Consider the following 21,681-nt stretch of genomic DNA (forward strand, 5'->3'; position numbering starts at 1 on the left):
CACAGTGATCCCCCAGTTTAACAACTCGCCGCCTCAATGGCGCAAAGCTCCTCTCTCCCACATCCAATCCCAAAACAGGAGGAGGATGGTGGCCTTTCAGCTCCTCAGGAGCTACCCTCCCTCCTCCCAGCAGGATCCCAGCACCACGCTTTGAACCACGTGGTTCTAACTGTGCCATTCAGGCCCCAGCAGAGGAGGAGGGAGGATGCACCTGAGGAGCTGCAAGGCTGCTGTCGTCTTCTTCCTGTTTTAGGATAGGCGCAGGGAGTCAAGGGATACTAGGGGGAGCTGGGAGTGGAGTGGAAAGAATTATGCTGTCCTATTGCCACCAATGCTTTTCTGTGAAGGAAGAAGGACTGTGGCCAAAAATAGTTTTATTCTGAAGGTCCTCCGTCTCTTTTACATCGCCAAAATTGTTTCTGCAGCCTGCAGAGTGCATCTGCTGCGTGCCAATAAAAATGATCTCATGTGCCACTCATAGCATGCGTACCAGAGGTTACCGGTCCCCTGCGATAGATCAAGGAGCTTCTAAACCAGCTCTACATACGTGCAGAGCCAACGCCTTAATGAAACAAGCAGCAGAAATAAGAGATACCAATTACTTCTAAATGGATTATTTTAAACTTTATGACACGAAGTACCTTGCAGAAAACAAATGCTTTCTTTAAATGCCAATCCCAATAAAGACTATGCTTAATAAAGCTTACCACTTCATGAATGGATCGATTGAAGCTATCGTCCTCCGTGAGAATTAATAAAATGATAAGTGCCATGTAAACATGGTGTGAATTTCTCTCTTCTACATGATACAGAATCTCAAGGATGGGTAAAACCTAAGGAAAATAAAAATGCACATTAATATAACCTCTGCAAAATACACTTTAGTAAATGCTTAAAAACATGCATATTTACTTTGTCCATTTTATTTTGTCCATTTCTAATATTAGAGCAGCATATGATATTGTCAACCTTTGAATGCCGCTTTGGAAGAAATATTACATGGCAAAGGTCTGTCAATCTGTATGATCCAAACACTTATCGAACGCCACTATACTTCTAATGTAAAACTTTGAGGAATATGCAGCCAATGGCACTTACAATGGTGACAGTGGTGAAACTCATCCTAGTGGTATTTGCTGGCAGCTACAGTGCAGGCAGAAGATCTCCAATGGCCCTTCTGCTCCTGAAGATCCAGACTAGTAAGACCTGTTTCCGGGGAAGTAGGCGAGGAGGTTCTCCTATATGCTGGAAAAGGATGCTTCTCACAGAAGGAGCATGGCAAATGGGGAGGGGGGGGGGCATGAAAAATCTGGTCTTCCTAATTTTCTTTCCCTGAGTCCTACCAGTCCAAATGCATGGTTTTGCCTCCTACTAGCAGACAGATAGAAACAACTAGAGCACTGCCATCACTTTATACAGGGTCTCATGCAGTTTTAAGCTCTCCATTTTTCCTGTATTAAAGCAACTAGGTAACTTTACTTTCCTCTCCCACCATGAACAGAGGACATTGTACTGGTAACTGACTTCCATTATTCTACGATCCCTGCGGCATCAACTAGGAGAGGAATATAACTTTTTTAAACAACTATAAATCAAGCTATATAATCATGAAAATGAAAAGCAATAGCTAAGACATTTTCTGTTAGATAAGCAACCAGGCTTTACCAGAGCGAGTTCCTGGATTGGTAGGGTAGGACTGAAGGAAAGAAAATTCACACGTAAGCCCAAATGTTTCTTTCCTTATCCCACCAGACTAGTCTAGACACAGGATATCCCAAGCAAAATTTTCTATTTTCAGGTGGTACCTAGCTAAGAATGGCTGCCACAAAGATAGCATCCCCTTTGGCCCATCTAAGAGGACCATGTGGCTCCTTGCAGATCCACCCCTGAAGAGATTAGATAATGCTCGGCCACTGAAGACATTTGTGCCCTTGTCAAAAGAACTGCCAACTCTTCCAGAGCCCTACTCCCCCTTGAGATTATTTTTTAAATTAAATTTAGCAAATTTATGGTCACCTTATGCACAACCTCTCCTTCCTTCTGGCCAGCAAAGAAAGCACTAAATTATCCAGTCTTCTGAAGAGATTCATGACCTGATAGTACTTTATGTTAACCCTAAACACATCAAGGAGTCTGAGGTCCTCAAGGGTCTCTATGTGCTCAACCTATCTGAAAGTTGGTAATGAGAACATCTGATTCACTTAGAATGGAGACAGCACTGCATGGAAGAATGATGGGTATGTTCGAATAGAGATCCTTTCATCAGAACCAATGATTCTCTACAGGGCAGATCCTGCAACTCTAATAATTTCCTTGCAGAACAGCCATCCTCTAGGAATATATTATGTGCCCAAAACTGGATCAATGTACCCCTAATAGAAGAAAAGTTAAGGCACTAAGCATAAGTTAAAGTTCCATGGAGGTTCATTAGCTCTTATCTGAGAGCAAAAGTGATACAACTCCTCTGAGTAAATGTGAACAAGATGTGTTGGAAAGTAGACTCCCTGGAATAATCCTGTATAGCACACTAGAGTTGCTACCTGAACCTTGAGGGAATTTAATGCCAGACTCTTCTGAAAGCCATTCTGCGGGAAGGCCCAGATCAACAGAACTGTAGCCTGAATGGAAGATACTGCCCCTCTCCTTACACCACATTTCAAATAGTCTCTGCATCCTAACAAAAGCTAAGATAATGGGCGTTTTAAATGCCTGTAAGAAACATAGCTATGACCTCTTCCAAATAATCCTCTTTCTTTGAGTCCGTTCGACAGCAAGAACATGAGACCAGATTGAGACAGGACTTCCAGGAGAATCTGGTGTTGCGATACGAGGCTCTTCCTGAGAGAACTCGGGTTTTCTCCAATCTTAATCATTATAAAGTTGGTTCCCCAAGGGCATCTAGGCCAGTCCAGAGCTACTAGAACTAACAATCTTCAATGAGCTAAGATCCTCTGAAGCACCTTTTCCAATAAGCATCGAAGAAGTAAGACATACAGCAGACTGTGAGGATGCCGTAGCTGAGACAGGGTGGCTACACCTAAGGAGTTCCAATCCTCTTTCGAACAAATACACCTCCTCAAAACCTGCTTCTATTCACTTTTTTTTTTTTTTTACACAGATCAGGGAAACAGCTGAATGCACTACTCTCATTCTCTTTGGTCCAGCATGGGTCAGATATGATAAGAACATAAGATATGCCATACTTTTGCACCTAAAAACCATTTCTATGCACTCTTTTTGCACGGAATCCTAACTGCTAACCATCTGACTAAGCTGTGAGTTGTTGGAGAGATCACTTTTTTTTTTTTTAAACAGACATAAGTAACTTTGAAAACAAGCAGGTTCACTAAATCACATAAGTGGAATTCCCCAAAGAAAGAGAGACACTTATTTTTATTTTTTTTAATCAATAAGACAGACAACCCAAAATTATATAATGGGTTGTAGGGGCTATATAGCTGGCTTTACCTCTCAAAGAGATTATGAAGAACAGACAGTCCAAATCTACTATCCTGCTGGGAGACATCTACACAGTAATAGGATGTGACTTTGTGGACTGAACTCCATGTCACTACTGGAGACTACTCCCCTGATGCAGAAATATCAAAACACGGCCGGTGTTGGGAAGTCTTTTTTTCATGCTTAAGATAAGTGATTTTCAATGCATTTAAAATCATTTACTTAAACAATCCTTTTTTTTTTTGGTGGACTACAGATATATGGACTGATGACTGAAACAGAAAGACCCGATACAGCTAAGTCAAAGTGGGCTAGTTTCTGAAGGTCTGGTTTAATACTGTAAGCAGCTTTAAAACTGATAAAATTTACAGGAGTACTGTTACTCTGTCTTAATGTAGGTAAACCCTAGGTGGGTGAGCAATCATCATCATGGCCCTAAAGTTATGGACCTTGACACGTGTCTCAAAGCTCAGATCTGTCTAGGCATGATAAAAGGAGATATAATCAACCATCCAATTAAGAAAGGTACATTTTGTCACTGCACTGTCAAATTTGCTGGAGTCAAACAACACAAAATTGAGGGAATTTTCTATGAACTTGAGTCCACTACAAGTAGAAGGTGACAGTTTTCTTGCAATCTGGGGAATAATGGGACTTTATCTATATGGAGATGTGGACTAATGAAAATTATTGGAAAGAGAACTCCTGGGCAGAGTTTAGGGGTACTGAAGAATAGGGACACCCTAAATGAAGGAGTTGGTGCTAGTCCGCATGGGCCAGTAGAATGACAGGGTTTTGGCTCGTGTGAGATAAAAGGTGAAAAATGCTGTGCGCACATCATTTGCTGGCCCAGGAGATAGCCAAAGGAGGTCCATGACCCACCCATTTTGGATTCAGGATGACCACAGATTATAAAGGAAGCAGACATAGTGGTTAGAAAAAGGCACAGTCATGTGGCCTGAAAGTGGTAGATGCAGTGGTCATACAGGCTGGAAGAAGCTGTATGACCACTATAAGCAGAGCTTTTTCACTCGCCGGCCCCACCATATGGAACTCCTTGCCTCATGATATACGCATGGAGACCTCCACTCCCAAATTAAAAAAAAAACTGAAAACCTGGCTTTTCCAACAAGCCTACCCCATGTCACCTCCCCCTACATAAAAATTCCCCTGTGAATCATCCACCGATTTCTGACTAAGAATACTCTATGACCGCTGATTCTTGTACATTGTTATTTACGTTATAGTTGTTGTATTTATTTATTGATTTTGTTATGCTTTTTCAGTATTATCCTCTCTTCCTGTTAACTGTATTCTTCGGTTACTTGTAAGGGCTCCGCCCAAAAGTTTTTGTTTTTTGTGAACCGATACGATGTGCGAACGGCTATCGGTATAGAAGAGACTTTAAATAAATAAATAAATAAAAATAAATAAGAAGGAAAAGCCATATAGAACCCATTGAATTTAAATATCGTCCACCTTATAACAGACACCCTGAAAGACAAATTAGAAGTAAAACTAGCAGAAATAGATTACACTGACTGCTGCTCCGCAACAACAGCATGGATGCAAACAACCAAAAACTTAGCTAACGAGATAAACCCAATAAAACATATTAGAATCAAGGAACCCAAAGAAACAAACCCCTGGCATAATGAAAAAATAAAGGAAGTGAAAAGAAATCTAAGGAATAAAGAAAAGGAATGGAGAAAAAATAAAACAACTGAAAACCTAATTAAATACAGAAGACACCTAGCCTACTATAAACAAGTAATTCTCAACGCAAAGAAACAATATTACAGCACTAAAATAGAAAAATTTGCCCAAATAACCTTGTTTTCCATAGTAAAAAAATATCACATATGACAAATCTGACTCGCCCCAAAACCTACCAGTAAATAGATGTAATGAAATAGCTACATTTTTCAACAACAAAATTATGAACCTAAAAACAAAGATTCCAAAGATAACTAAACAAAAAATTAAAATGCAAAAAAGAGACGTTAAACAATGGACGACATTCAATGAAATATCAGAACTAGAAGTTAAATCTATGCTAAAAAAAAACTAAACCCCGCCCCACATGCGCTCGACATAATACCAACCATAGAAATAAAAGAATTAGCCAACACAGTCTCTCCGATATTAACAAATATTATTAATTTATCCTTAAAAGAAGGAACCATGCCAGATACACTAAAAGGGGCAATCGTTAAACCAATTTTAAAGAAAAAAAACAGTGATCCACTCATCCTGAGTAATGTCTCCAGCCTCACTCAAACCATACCGCGAGAAATCCCCGGCAATATGGCTCAGTCCAAAGCCGAAGAACTCGCTCAGTTTTTCCAAAATAAAATTTCCAATCTCCTAACACAGCTGCCTCCCGACACAGCAGCCCTCCAGACATATCAACAACCTGCACACAAAAATGCCAGCTTAAACACCTTTGAACCTGTAGCCTCCACTGAGATACAAGCCATCCTGAGAAAAATGAAACCTTCATCTCATCCTGCAGACCACATCCCCTCCAAATTACTTCTATCTATTCCAGACACAATAGCCACATCTTTGACAAATATCATCAACTGCTCTCTAGCCCAAGGAATCTGCCCTGATGACCTCAAAATGGCCTCAATCTCACCGCTCTTAAAGAAACCTAACCTTGACCCGAAGGAACCCAACAACTTCCGCCCCATAGCTAACCTCCCATTCATCGCCAAGATCATGGAAAAACTAGTGAACTCTCAACTCTCAGATTTCATCGAAGACAACAATCTTCTCTTCACCCCACAACACGGCTTCAGAAAAAATCGAGGCACAGAATCCCTCCTCTCCTCGTTGACAGATTATATCCTAATGGGCCTTGACAAAGGAAACTCATTCCTATTGATCTTGTTAGACCTCTCAGCAGCGTTCGACACGGTCAACCACGCCATCCTCCTAAACCAACTCTCGTCTATAGGAATCAGCGGCACCGTCCTATCCTGGTTCAAAACCTTTCTCAATAACAGAGGTTACAAAGTTAAAATCCAAAACAAGGAATCCTCTAGATTTGACTCTGTCATAGGAGTCCCTCAAGGTTCTTCATTATCTCCGACCCTATTTAACATCTATCTTCTTCCTCTCTGCCAACTTCTCACCAACCTCAATCTAAAGTACTTCCTTTATGCAGACGATATCCAAATCATCATCCCCATCAAAGATACATATTCTGAAACTCTTGACTACTGGGAATCATGCCACCTGAAAATCAAACAACTACTAAACAACCTACACCTCATCTTAAACTCTTCTAAGACAGAAATCCTTCTCATTTCTCCGGAAACCAACATCTCCAACACTACTCTTCCCACCAACCTACCTACCACACAAGTTCGAGACTTAGGAGTGATAATAGACAACCGGCTAAACTTCAAGGCCCATATCAACAAAACAACCAAAGACTGCTTCTATAAACTCCAGGTTCTGAAGAGGATAAGACCTCTTTTCCATGCCCAAGACTTCAGAACGATCATCCAAGCAGTCATTTTTGCAAAATTAGACTACTGCAATTCCCTATTGCTAGGTCTGCCCTCTTCCTACTCCAAACCACTACAGATGGTTCAAAATTCAGCAGCTCGATTACTAACAGGCGCAAGAAAGAGAGACCACATATCCCCCATTCTGAAAGAGTTACATTGGCTACCCGTCCACTTCCGTATCATGTACAAAGCCATTTGTGTCATCTTCAAAACTATTCATCAACGCATCTCCCTCGATCTACAAATCCCCCTCCAAGTATACAACTCGACAAGACCTACCAGAAATGTCTACCGAGGCGCCCTCAAAGTTCCCCCTGCGAAAATGACCAAACACATCACTCTAAGAGATCGTGCCACCTCCACTGCTGGCCCTTCTCTGTGGAATTCCATTTCCACAGATCTCAGACTGGAACCTTGCCTCTTAACTTTCAGGAAAGGACTTAAGACTTGGTTATTCAAGCAAGCTTTCCCAGACACAATCTAATATCACATCATAGATACAAACCAAGGACTTCAAATATTCAGCCATTAATCATGCCATTTTTACATAGCATTTAATTTATTTGTATACCGTTCAACCGTTTATTCTTTCCTATCTCTTCCTTCTTATCCAAGTTCTGCTACCCTTGTTATTTGTAACTGCTCCTTCGATCACCACAGTTCTAGTTGATGTATTTATTGCACTCCCGTTTCATGTAAACCAGCAAGATATGTGCTCATGATTGCCGGTATATAAAAACCTTAAATAAATAAATAAAAATAAATAATTATAGACCAGTGTCAAACCTACCTCTAAGTGCAAAATTAATAGGAAAAGCTATACAAAATCAATTACCAGAACACTTAGAAGAACAATAATATCCTGTACCCATCACAACATGGGTTTCGCAAAAACTACAGCACTGAAACACTACTGCTTGTGCTAACAGACATCATGAGAGGTTTCGACAGCGGTAAACACTACATTTTAGTGATGCTAGACCTGTCAGCGGCATTTAATACAGTAAATCATAACATCCTATTAGATAGATTAGAAGAAATAGGATTAAGCAACAAAACAATCGAATGGTTCAGATCATACCTAAATAACAGATACTTCCAAGTACAGGAAAAATAAACCTTCAAACCTAAATAACAGACACTTCCAAGTACAGGAAAAATAAACCTTCAAACAGGAGTTCCACAGGGATCAGCCCTATCTGCCCCACTATTCAACATACATGCTGCCACTATGCCACTTGCTAGCTGGGCTAGGCATCTCACATTACATATACGCTGATGATATTCAACTAATACTTCCCATAGAAGACACAACTGAGAAAACATTAAACGTAGCCCGCATGTATCTAGATATCATCAAACAACTACTAAACCAAATGGAATTAGTAATTAATATAGAGAAAACAGAATTCCAACATAGAGACCATTAAAAACCCTATCACACTCAAAAATAACCAAAAAATAGAATTAGCTGAAAAAGTACGAAACCTTGGAGTGATAATTGATAAGGAACTAAGTATGAAACAACACATATCTCTAAAAGTAAGGGAAGGTTACGCTAAACTTATGACTCTTAGAAGACTAAAACCACTGCTAACACCAACAAACGTCTGATCAGTGTTATAAGCTTTAATTTTTGCAAGCACTGACTATTGTAATGCCCTTCTACTGGGCTTACCATACACCACGATCAGACCACTCCAGATACTACAAAACACAGCTGCAAGAATTCTGACTGGTAAAAGTAAGAGAGACAATATCACCGAAACCCTAGCTGAACTACACTGGTTATCCATTGAACAAAGAATACAGTACAAAACACTATGCACCATACATAAATTAATACATGACGAAAAAGCAGACTGGCTGAACACAGCCCTTCGCGTACACGTCCCTCACAGGAATCTGAGTTCAGCAAACAAAGCACTACTAATTATTCCCTCAGTCAAAACAGCAAGATTAACCCAAGTGAGAGAAAGGGTGCTATCCTTAGCAGGACCCATACTATGGAACACCATGCCTTTAGAAAACAGATTGTAAAGAGACATCAAAACATTCAGAAAAAGTTTAAAAACATGGCTATTCAAGCAAGTGTATCACAAAGAGAATGGAGAGTAGAATCCTGGGAAGTGTAGGACACCCACACACATCACCTTACTCAATATGTGTGTATTATTTTATATTTCCGTTTCACCACCAACGATTAAGATATAACAATTAATTTGTTTTATAGCTGATAAAGATAAAAATGGACATGTTTTATCACACCCAACAATTAGTATTTATTATGAAACTGTTACCGTACCTTGATGGCACCTGTTTAAGTTGGCATAATTTAATACATTCAGCAACATCAATTTATGTGCCTTATTGTGAACCGTTGTGACGGCATCTAGCTTAACGACGGTATAGAAAAAGACTTTAAATAAATAAATATAAATAAAGGAGGCAGAGGCAGGGACCGTCATGGGCCACAGAAAGCCACTGTAATATTTATTTGCCCTTGGAGGCTGGACAAGGGCCACAGTTTCAGACGTAGGTGGGGTGAAAGTGCTTGAGTTGGCCTGAGGGGAAGGGGGAGAAAAGGAGCTTGGTCAGGCTGGTGAGAGGGAGAAGGAAAGGGGGAGGAGAAAGTATGCTGGGTCGATCTGGAGGGAGAAGGTGGTATTGGAGTCAAGCAGGGAAAAAGGGAACTAAATCTTTTTCTTTAACTATTGTCTTACTTTATGAAATACCCCGTATCTCCTGTCCTGTACGTTTGTCTTAATACATTGTAAGCTCTGTTGAGCAGGGACTATCTTTTTTGTGAGTTTATACTAAGCTGCATATGTCATGTAGCGCTATAGAAATGTCAGTAAAGTGAGATGAGTATGTCAATTATCATATAGATAAATGTATGAAATATTTATTTCCTGTTACGATTCGAAGAATCTGTGAACCCTTGGCCGCAATGACAAGAAAAAAGGCTTACCACGGTTCCTCATCTGCGGTAGATGGACCTCAGGTCTGGCAGCCGGAGAACGAAGTCACCAACAGAAGAGATATCAGATAATCCGGAGTCGAGGCAGGCAGCACCGAGACGCAGTCCAGTATCCAAAACAAGGTTCAAGGCTGGTGGCAAGCAAGGCGAAATCCAGTATCCGAAGCAAGGTTCAAGGCAGGCGGCAGGCAAGGCGAAGTCCAATATCCAAAGCAAGGTCAAAAGGCAGGTGGGCAGGCAAGGCAAAGTCCAGAATCCAAAGCAATTCCAAAGCAGGCGAGCAAGGCAGACTACAACCAAGCAGGAACTATTGCAAGGCACTGGAGCAACCTCAGAAGCCCTCCTTATGTAGTCCTGAATAGGAAATGGTTCAAGGAGATTTCCTGCCATGGTTCCTTTAAGAAGGGGGAGGAGCCGAGCGCCCTCATCTGGCTGGGGCTGAAGCTGGCCTTGCAGCAGCCGTGCTGACGGCTCCCTGCCAACTCTGTCGTTGATGTAGGGAGCGCGGGGAGCGACGAGGGAAGCTGCCTCTGCTACTGCCTGCGGCCGTCAGAGGAGACCGTAGGGAGTTAAAACAACCACGATGAAGGAGCCGGATTGCCGGCTCCCTGCCACAGCCATCGCAGCCGGTAAGTGTGGTCAGCCGTGGGGGGTCGGCCCCCGCCGATCGTAACAGTACCCCCTCCTCTAAGACCCCTTCCAGGTGGCCTAGGTTTTTCCGGATGATTGATATGAAAATCCACAAGGAGTGTCTTGTCTAGTATATTCTTCATGGGTTCCCACGAGTCTTCCTCCGGACCATACCCCTCCCAGGCTATGAGATACTCCCAATGCCTCTTATGACAGCGGACATTCAGGATCTCTCTTACCTGATACGTCTCCTCCTCCTCAGTGGAGATCTCCTGGGGAGCAGGTGGCTTTCGTGCAGGCCAGGACAGAATCACTGGTTTCAAAAGAAATATGGAAAACATTATGGTTTTTGAATGATGGAGGAAGAAGCAGTTGATAGGTGACAGGACTGACATGTCTCAGGATTGGAAAAGGACCCATGTAACGAGGGGCGAGCCTCATGGAAGGTACACGTAAACGTAAGTTGCGGGTGCTAAGCCAAACTTTTTCTCCAACCTTAAATTGTGGTGCTGGCCACCGATGTTTATCTGCAGTATTCTTTGTTCTTTGAGCTGCTTTCCTGATCATGGTTTCAATCTGAGTCCATAGTGCATGGAGATCTTGAGCTGCCATCTGAGCAGCAGGGGAAGGTATGGATAACAGTATCGGGAGAGGAGGGAGCGGTTGTTTCCCATAAACGAGAGAAAGGGTGAGTATCCCGTAGCTGCATTGGCATGACTGTTATGGGAGAATGTCAGCCCAATCATCCTGATGTTCATTCATGAAAGCTCTTAAAAAGGTCTTTAGTGTGCGGTTTTTGTTTGTTCAGTTTGTCCATTAGCCTAGGGGTGGTAGGCCATAGTGAAATCCAATTTAACCCCAAATTTGCTACATAAGGACCACCAATATTTGGCCGTGAACTGGGTTCCCTGGTCCGACACAATATGGCGGGGTAAGCCATGTAATCGAAAAATGTGTGTGGTGAATAACTTGGCCAGTTCTGGTGCGGAGGGTGCTGGAAGAGCAATAAAGTGGGTCATTTTAGAAAAATGGTCAATGACCACCCAAATTACCCGATTACCATTGGAAATAGACAACTCTACCACAAAATGTTGCAATATGAGTCCAAGGCTCCTTGGGAGCCGGCAGGGGCTGTAACAAACCCCAAGGATCATTGTAGGGAGCGCAAACCAGAGGGCTGTGGCCATTCTCGAATGCAGGCCACTTTATCTGGATCTATTTGTGCGTTGAGTGAAAAAGAACTTTCTCCGATTAGTTTTAAATGTGCCACATGCTAACTTCAAGATACTACCATCATGTCCATTGCCCTAAAGCTTATGACCTGCAGAACAGACCATACTCAAGCTAGACATGGAAACAAGAGATCTTGAAGTTAAAGGCGGTAAGAACGCTTTCTTCTTTGAATATCCGAAGGCTTCCCTGTATTCCAGAGCCTGGGAAGGACTAAATTCCTGTATGAAATCTTCAGGCAGCCGAAGTGTTCCATACCTACATAACCCTTACTTTGGCTGAATGATTCTCCTGCTCTGACTCAGCCTGAGTAGACAGTCTGATTTAAAGGAGGAATCAGCCTTAACTACCCCTTGGACCTGCAGATACCTAGGGCCATGGTTAGCACCAGGTGATAAGCCTGATAGCTATTAAAGGATCCAGGATAATGAATCTAAGAAATATCTGTTAGTAACCCTTGGATGAGATAAGGCAGAATTCCCCTGTGTATCAGTGTGAGGACCTATCCATGAAGAGTTAAGGAGAAATTACTACTTACCTGATAATTTCATTTTCCTTAGTGAAGACAGATGGACTCAGGACCAGTGGTTATGCACCACTGCCAGCAAATGGAGACGGAGGAAACTGACATCACAGTATATATACTTCTGCAGTGACATCAGCCTGCCAGTATTCTCTTCAAAAGCAACTGTGGACAGACAAGCAAAAAACTTGATTAAAACAATCAACCATTACTGTCCTCAACCAACAGGAAACACTGAATTCAGGCAATGAATTTATGTACCCCAATCTAGGGACTGGATGAACACTTACCTATAATCCCCTGGAACACATAGCTCCACAGAAAGGCCATTAAAAAATCACTTGGCAGCCAAGGGCAGGAAGATGAGTGAATCTGTCTATACTAAGGAAAATGAAATTAGCAAGGAAGTAGTAATTTCTCCTTTCCTAGCATATAGACAGATGCAATCAGGACCAGTGGGATGTACCCAAGTTACTCCCGAATAGGGTGAGAGCTCACAGTCCAGTCAATACTGCACATGCAAAGGCTGCACCCTCCCGGTCCTGCACATCCAGATGATAATACCTAGAAGTGTGAAAGGAGGACCACATCACAGCTCGGCAAATATCAACAGGACACATCAATCTAATCTCCGTCCATGACACTACCTGAGCCCTAGTGCAATGAGCCTTAACCTGAGTAGGCAACGGCTTTTCAGCATCCACATATGCGGCTGTGACTACTTCTTTAATCCAGCGAGCTATTGTAGCCTGTGAAGGTGATTCACCCTGCTTTCCTCCACCATGAAGGACAGACAATCTGTCTTTCAGAAAGGTTTAGAAACCTCCAGAAATTGCACAACACGTCTCTTGACATCCAAGGGACACAACAGGCGATACTCTTCTGCATCACTTTCCTTATCCAAGGACGGCAGGGAAATGGACTTATTTAAGTGAAAATCTGAGACCACTTTAGGCATGAGAGAGGGAACAATACTGGAGTTACACGAAGGAACGGCTCCCGGCAAGACAAGGCCTGCAGCTTGGAAATTCGACATGCAGAACTTATTGCTACCAGAAACACTGTTTTAACGGTCAACAGCAATAAGGAAAGGCTAGGCAGCAGTCGAAACGTAGGGCCCGCCAAGAAATCCAACAGCAGGTTAAGACTACACAAGGGAACAGGTAACCGCAAGGGAGGAGGAAGATGTTTCACTCCCTTCAAGAAACAGGCCACATCAGCATGAGACAATAAGGATTCACACCATTCATCAGGCCGCTGAAATAGGCAAGAGCTACAACCTGTACCTTCAAGGAATTAAGGGCCAACCCTTTATTTAACACATCCTGCAAAAATTCCAAAATGAGTCGGATCTTAACTGAATGAGGAAGAACACCTCAAGCCTCAAACTCTCACCAAACCCACACATAGGCTAAGGAAGTAGAGAACTTTCAAGCTCTTAGCAAGTCACAATTATCACGGAAGAATATCCACGCTTCAACAAGCGAGCTCTCTCAAGGGCCATATTATAAGACAAAACTGAGCTGGATCTTTGTGAAGGACAGGCCCCTGCTGCAACAGATTCTTGTGCAGTGGAAGACGAAGGAGGGTCTCTACCAGGAGTCCGCAGATCTGCATACCATGGAGTTCTGAGCCAATCCAATGCCACCAGGAGCACCATCCCCCTGTGGCCTTCAATCCTGTGAACTATTCTGCCCAACATGGGCCCATGGAGGAATGGTAAACAGCTAGTCTTCCAGCCAGACCTGAACGAGAGCATTGATACCCAAGCATCTCTGATCTATCCTACAACTGAAGAATCGAGGAACCTTCGCATTGTGAGAAGTCGCCAGTAGGTCTAGGAACCGAAGGTCCCAGCAATTTACTGCCAGTTGAAATGTCTCGTCTGACAATACCCATTTCTCCAGGGTCCAGACTCTCCCTGCTGAGAAAGTCTGCTCTTATGTTGTCTTTTCCTGCAATGTGAGAGGATGAGATCACCTGGAGATGCCCTTCCGCCCATTCCATAAGTTACTGTATTTCCTGCGATACTTGCTGGCTCTTGGTTCCTCCCTGTCCATTGATCTAAGCCACTGTCATTGCATTGTCCGACATTACTCTGACCCCTCGACCCTGCAGTTTGTCACACAACTGCAAGCATGCCAACCAGACTGCCAAGGCTTCCAGGCAATTGATGCTCCAGAGGGACATTTCGATATTCCAGCATCCTAGCGCCATTAGTTTCTGACAGTGAGCTCCCCAACCCTGGAGACTCACATCTGTCATGAGTATCAACCCGTCCAGAATGTAAGGGAAACTCCCTTTCTCAGATGACCCTTCTGCAACCACTACTGGCAGTGAGAGATTTCCATGGGCAAGTGGAGCTGAAGGAGTAGTCCTGAGACCATGGGTTCCAATGAAACAGCACGGAGCGCTGAAAAGGACACATATGCACTCTTGCCCACAGCACCACTTCCAGGGTTGCTGCCATCAAGCTGAATACCTGTAGATAAGGCCACACAGTTTACTCTATAAAAATATACAAAGGCCAGGGGCCATTCGATAAAGTTACTAACAGGCCGATTCAGTAAAGTCCGCGGGAGAGCGGACGAACGCCCACTCTCCCGGCACGCGCAATTCAGTATTCAAATTAGGTGGTGCGGTAGAAACGGGGAAAAGGAGGCGCTAGGGACACTAGCACGTCCCTAGCGCCTCCTTTTGGACCGGAGCGGCGGCAGTCAGCGGGTTTGACAGCCAAAACTCAATTTTGCCGGCGTCGGTTCTCGAGCCCGTTGACAGCAACGGGTTCGGAAACCGGACGCCGGCAAAATTGAGCGTCCGGTTTTCGGCCTGACAGCCACAGGCTGAATTAAAAAAAAAAAAATTTTTTTTAACACTTTTTTTTACTCTTCGGGACCCCCGACTTAATATCGCCATGATATTAAGTCGGAGGGTGCACAGAAAAGCAGTTTTTACTGCTTTTCTGTGCACTTTCCCGGTGCCGGAAGAAATTAGCGCCTACCTTTGGGTCGGTGCTAATTTCTGAGAGTAAAATGTGCGGCTTGGCTGCACATTAGGGCCATCAACATGCATTTGCATGTTGAGGGCGCTATTAGGTGCCGCGGGTTGGACGCGCGTTTTCCTCCCCTTACTGAATAAGGGGTAAAGGAAAACGCGCATCCAAGAGCAGGCTAACAGTGTGCTCCGTCGGAGCACACTGTACTGTATCGGCCTGTAAGTGATCTATTTAAACAAATAGGAGAAAATATTAATTTACTCACTGAATAATTAAACTCTGGAATTCACTGCCAAAAGATGTGGTAAAAGCTGTTAATGTAGGTGGGTTCAAAAAATGTTTGGACAAGTTCATGGAAGAAAAGTTCATAATCCATTAAGGTGGACTTGGGGAAATCCATTGCTTATCCCTGGGATAAGCAACATGGAATATAATCAACCTTTTGGGATCCTACAAGGTACTTGAGATCTGGATTGGCCACTTTTGGAAACAGGATACAGGGCTTGAGGGACCTTTATGATAAATTTTATGTTCTTATATACTTGCCAGCCTCAAGGCTTCCCTAATCTTTCACTATTTGGGGTTCTAGTGCGCTCACATGACCTTGATTTGTGTGTCAAGCCTTTAAAAAAACATTTGCAGCCGTTCCCCGGACCTCTTTCACAGAGGTGAATCACCAAAGTAACACCACATGACATTGGTTTCCCAGAGCACTGTAGCACCTGTGACCATACCTGAGGCTTGTCCATTCAAGAGGGCTGAGCTGCCTGCAGAGATCCCGAAGGACTCTGCTGTAACTTGCAGCTTGACCTGGCCTTCCATTTCCACCCCTGGCTCTTCTCCTCATTTTTTTAAACTTTATGCAGAATAACAACCAAAAGGAGGACACCTAACATACAGAAGGGAAGGAAAGCCAATATAGCCACACCTGGTACCCTCTTCACTGACCAGAGAAACACTAAGGAACCCCAAGGAGCCAGTTCTCAGAGGGAAGAAAGATTAGCCAGCACCTGATTGTCATTCAGTAACCTGCCCTGAATTCAGAGCTGGCTCTTAGAATGGGGAAATCAGCCCAAAGCCATTGCATTTTTATACTCCTGTACAAAAAAACAGTATATAAAACATTTAAAGTAAATAAGTAAATAAATGCTTCCATGAGCCCAGCTTCATCTGCTGCACCAATATAGATACCTGCTACCATCTGCTGAGACAAAGGAAACACTGAAAAGCTGAAAACAATTCTAGAGCCTTATAGGAGGTGTGAAGTCAGTTTTGAGCTTGTTTTCTTGGAGGACATAACCCACTTGTCAGGCCTGGACAAAAATGAATGAGAGTTCATTGGAAAGTAAATGGCACCATACTGCCCAAATTCCATCCAGGTTTCTAAAAATCAACCCCAAATGTATTTAAGACACCATTAAAATAATGACTAATAAAATTCAGTAAAGCAAAAGAAAGCATGAAAAGCATAACAACATACTTACAAGGTTTTCCATATCTGTGCGAGCCAACATGTATGTCCTCACATTGCTGTTCTGATGTAATAATGTGTATAAAAGGAGAGTCGCCTGGTCAGACTTCTGTTGCTCACACAGAGCAGTGTACAAACTATTAAAATTAATCTGGAAAGCATGTGGATTTGGGGAAGGAAGAACAGTACTATCTGAAACATAGAACACAAAAAAAATAGGAAAAATTAGATATTTATATCTTTACAGTCACATATCCCATACATAGACAGTATTAACAGGGCCTTCTCCTGCTCTACTGCAAAGTTGTGGAATTCCTTAGATCACTCCATCAGTGACATATAGAAATATAGTAATTTTAGAGAGCTGTTAAAAAGCACTTTTTACATCTGCATTTACCTGACCTATTGCTCCTATTTTGGGATACTAGTCACCTAGATTTTATTTTATTATCATTTATTTATTTTAACATTTTTATATACCGATATCCGTGCGCACATCGTACCAGTTTACAATCAACTGTGTGGAAGCGCCAGTGAAATGGGCGTATCCTTTACATAGAACACAGAACACAAACTAGTTTCATTGTTTTCTAGTAAGGACCCAAGATTAACTTTTCAAATTGCTTTTAATTATTTGATTGTATTTTAGCGCTGGCCTTGCTAAAGTAGTGAATTGACCTCAGACTGGAAGTAATGAGCAAACTTAATTTTATTGATATCTTGTTTGACATGGTTACTGTTTGGTTTATTATACAGAATGTCAATTTAATATGTTATAGATTGATATTGTGGAGATTACTTACCTGATAATCTCGTTTTCCTTAGTGTAGACAGATGGACTCAGAACAAGTGGGTATAGCGTGCTCATGCTAGCAGTTGGAGACGGATCTGACGTCAGCACGGGTACATATACCCCCACAGGAAGTGAAGCTCTTCAGTAATCTTCCTTGCAAAAGCTGTTATGGATATATGTGTACTGACGATCAAGAAAAATAGTGAAAACAGGATTCCCCTGACCGATTGATAGTAGCTGGAGACCGCCAGCATTCCCAACCGGAAGGCGTCGACACCTGGCAGAGTGGACGCACTCATGTAAGAAGTGAGAAGGCTTACCTTGAACCGGTGAAACCAATGACTACAGGCAGCTGGGTGGTATGCTGAGTCCATCTGTCTACACTAAGGAAAACGAGATTATCAGGTAAGTAATCTCCACATTTCCTGTGGTGTAGCCAGATGGACTCAGAACAAGTGGGATGTACAAAAGCTTTACTCCCGGACTGGGTGGGAGGCTGCCTGAGGACCGTGTAAGACCGCCCTCGCAAATGCTGTATCCTCCCTGGCCTGGACATCAAGACGGTAAAACCTGGAGAAGGTATGGAGGGAGGACCATGTCGCCGCTTTACATATATATCTGCAGGCGACAGCATCCTAGATTCCGCCCAAGATGTCGCTTGGGCTCTGGTAGAATGGGCCTTGACTAGTAGAGGCGGTGACTTCCCGGCCTCTACGTAGGCCGCTCTGATGACTTCTTTAATCCAGCGGGCGATGGTGGGCCGAGAGGCCGCTTCACCTTGTTTCTTCCCGCTGTGAAGGACGAACAGATGGTCAGTCTTTCGTACTGTTTCTGTCATTTCCAGATATCTGGGCAGCAATCTGCCAATGTCGAGATGGCGTAGCAAACGCCCTTCTTCTGATTTCTTCAGACCTGCCATAGTTGGCAAGGATATGGTCTGGTTGAGGTGAAAATGTGAGACTACCTTCGGCAAGAAGGATGGAACCATGCGAAGATGGATAGCCTCAGGAGTGATTCTGAGAAAAGGATCACGGCAAGACAGTGCTTGTAGCTCCGAGATGCAGCGTGCTGAACATACAGCCAGCAAGAACACCATCTTCAAATTGAGAGAATGGAGAGACAGGCCCCGAAGGGGTCTGAAGGAGGATCCTGCGAGGAAATCCAAAACAAGGTTGAGGTTCCACAAAGGCACTGGCCACTTCAGTGGCGGACGAATGTGCTTGACTCCTTTCAGGAAGCGAGAAACATCTGGGTGTGTGGCAATGGTCTTGCCATCCCTCCTGGGACCGTAGCAAGACAGCGCAGCCACCTGAACCTTGATGGAGCTGAGGGAGAGACCCTTCTGAAGTCCATCTTGCAGGAAATCCAAAACAATAGGGATTGTAGTCGCATGTGGATTGGTGCCGTGAGTGACGCACCAGTCTTCAAATACTCTCCAGATCTTGACATAGGTGAGGGATGTGGAAAACTTGCGAGCTCGGAGAAGTGTATCACTGGCTCCGAGTAACCTCTTTTCTTCAGTCTAGCCCTCTCAATGGCCAGACCGTAAGAGAGAATTGAGCTGGATCCTCGTGAAGGAGGGGACCTTGACGTAGCAGGTCCCTGAGTGGAGGCAGGGGAAGGGGCTCCCCTGCCAGTAGTCTTCTCATGTCCGCGTACCAGGGTCTTCTTGGCCAGTCTGGTGCCACTAGAAGAACTAGGCCCCGGTACTTCTAAATCTTGTGGATAAGGGTGCCCAGCAGGGGCCACAGAGGAAAGGCGTATAGCAGGGCCCCTGGAGGCCATGGCTGAACCAGGGCATCGATCCCTTGACAGAACGGATCCCGCTTGCAGCTGAAGTATCTGGGTACTTGAGCATTGGACCTGTCCGCTAGTAAGTCCATGTCCGGAATCCCCCAGTGATCCACAATCATCTGGAAGGCTGTGGGCGACAGCTGCCACTCCCCCGGACTTATGCTTTCTCTGCTGAGGAAGTCCGCCGTGGTGTTGTCCTTCCCGGCAATGTGGACGGCGGAGATGTCCTGAAGATTCGCCTCTGCCCAAGTCATCAACGGGGCTATCTCTAGAGATACTTGTCGACTTCGGGTTCCGCCCTGGCGGTTGTTGTATGCCACCGTGGTGGCGTTGTCGGACATCACTCTGACTGCTCTGTTCCTCAGTCTGTGAGCTAATTGCAGGCAGGCTAGCCGGACTGCTCGTGCCTCTAGACGGTTGATGTTCCACCCTGACTGTTCTGTCACACCGCCCTTGCGCGGTGAGTTCTTCGCAGTGTGCTCCCCAGCCGCTCAGGCTGGCATCTGTGGTGAGCAGAATCCACGTGGGGGAGGACATCTTCGACCCCCTGCTCGTGTGGTTGAACTGCAACCACCACCGTAACTGGGTCCTCACTCTGGCCGGCAGAGGTAGGTGCGTGGAATAATTCCGGAATCGGGGGCTCCAGTGAGAGAGGAGGGAGTGTTGTAGAGGTCTCATATGGGCTCTTGCCCAGGGCACCACTTCCAGGGTGGAGGCCATGAGGCCGAGAACCTGCAGATAATCCCAAGCTATGGGCCGGCTGGCTCCCATCAAGGACCGGAGACGCGTCTGAAGTTTTAACCTTCTCTTAGTAGTGAGCCTGACGGTGTCTGCCTGGGTGTCGAACTGTACTCCCAGGTATTCCAGTGATTGGGAAGGCTGTAGGCAACTATTGTTGAGGTTGACTACCCATCCCAGGCTTTCCAGAAGGGCGATCACTCTGTTGGTTGCCCGATGGCTCTCCTCTCGTGATTTCACCCTGATCAGCCACTCGTCCAGGTAGGGATGGACGAGGATTCCTTCCCGTCTGAGCGCCGCTGCTACCACTACGACCACCTTGGTGAAGGTCCGCGGCGACATGGCTAACCCGAAGGGCAAAACCCGGAATTGGAAGTGGTATCCCAGAACCTTGAAGCGTAGGTAGCGCTGATGATCCGGATGGATCGGGATATGCAGGTAGGCTTCTGATAAATCCAAGGCTCTGAGGAATTCTCCTGGCTGTACTGCGAAACCTCGGGACCTGTAAGTATCGATTGACTGACTTGAGGTCCAATATGGGCCGGAAAGTGCCCTCTTTCTTGGGTACCATGAAATAAATGGAATAATGCCCAGAATTCATTTCCCGTGCAGGTACCAGGATTATGGCTTTCAAGGACAGGAGCCTCACCAAGGTAGCTTCCAATGCTGCCTTCTTGTGGATCGGACACGAAGATTCCAGAAACTTGTCCGGAGGTAGATGATGGAAGTCCAGAAAGCAACCCTCTCGGATGATGGCGAGGACCCACTGGTCCGACATAATCTCGACCCATCTGGGGTAGAAGAGGGTTAACCTGCCCCCTATGGCCCCATCCCCCAGATGGATCGGCTGATTTTCATTGGGAGGCACGGCCGGGGCCTGAACCCGAGCCGGCTCCCCTCTTCTGCTGCTTGGGCCGAAAGGACTGGTTCCTGGCCTGAGGACGAGGTGCCTGGTAGCGACCCCTATAGGGAAGGAAGCGTTGGGAGCTTCTGCCTCTGGAAGGCCTTGGAAAGGTGCGCTGGTTCTTTTTGAACCTGTCTTCCGGCAGTCGAGGAATAGGAGAGGCACCCCATGTGCTGACCAATTTATCCAGGTCACTGCCGAACAGGAAAGACCCCCTAAAGGGCATTCTGGTGAGGCGTGTCTTTGAAGGAGCATCCGCTGACCAGTTCCGTATCCAGAGCTGCCTTCCTGGCAGCCACAGAAGATGAGATCCCCTTGGCTGTTGTACGGGCGAGGTCGGATGCAGCATCCGTGAGGAACGAGAGAGCGGACTCCATGTCTGCCACCGGAGCATTGTTCCTGACCTGTGACAAACAGGAACGCGTCACCACTGTGCAGGTTGCAATTCGCAAAGACAGGGCTGCCACCTCAAATGTCTGTTTCAGGATGGCGTCCAGTCGCCGGTCATGAGGTTCCTTGAGGGCCGCCCCCCCTTCAACTGGAATGGTAGTGCGCTTGACCACCGCGCTAACCAAGGCGTCCACCTGAGGGCACGCCAGCATCTCCTTGATAGCCGGATCCAGGGGGTACATGCCTATCAGGC

The 21,681-nt window shown here is 44.8% G+C and overlaps 1 protein-coding gene across 4 annotated transcripts in view; it reads right to left on the reverse strand.

Annotated features, from left to right (window-relative positions):
* DYM (dymeclin) overlaps positions 1–21,681 on the reverse strand; it is a 1,075,019-nt gene that overhangs the window by 558,600 nt on the left and 494,738 nt on the right. For all 4 annotated transcript variants that reach the window (XM_029580368.1, XM_029580383.1, XM_029580376.1 and 1 more), the window contains exons 10-11: positions 16,823–17,001; positions 708–833 (exon numbers count right to left, since the gene is read on the reverse strand). In XM_029580368.1, the coding sequence (XP_029436228.1) occupies positions 708–833; positions 16,823–17,001 (305 nt within the window). The remainder of the gene's footprint in view (positions 1–707; positions 834–16,822; positions 17,002–21,681) is intronic.

This window comes from Rhinatrema bivittatum, chromosome 1, assembly GCF_901001135.1.
Source record: "Rhinatrema bivittatum chromosome 1, aRhiBiv1.1, whole genome shotgun sequence".
Lineage (NCBI taxonomy): Eukaryota > Metazoa > Chordata > Amphibia > Gymnophiona > Rhinatrematidae > Rhinatrema > Rhinatrema bivittatum.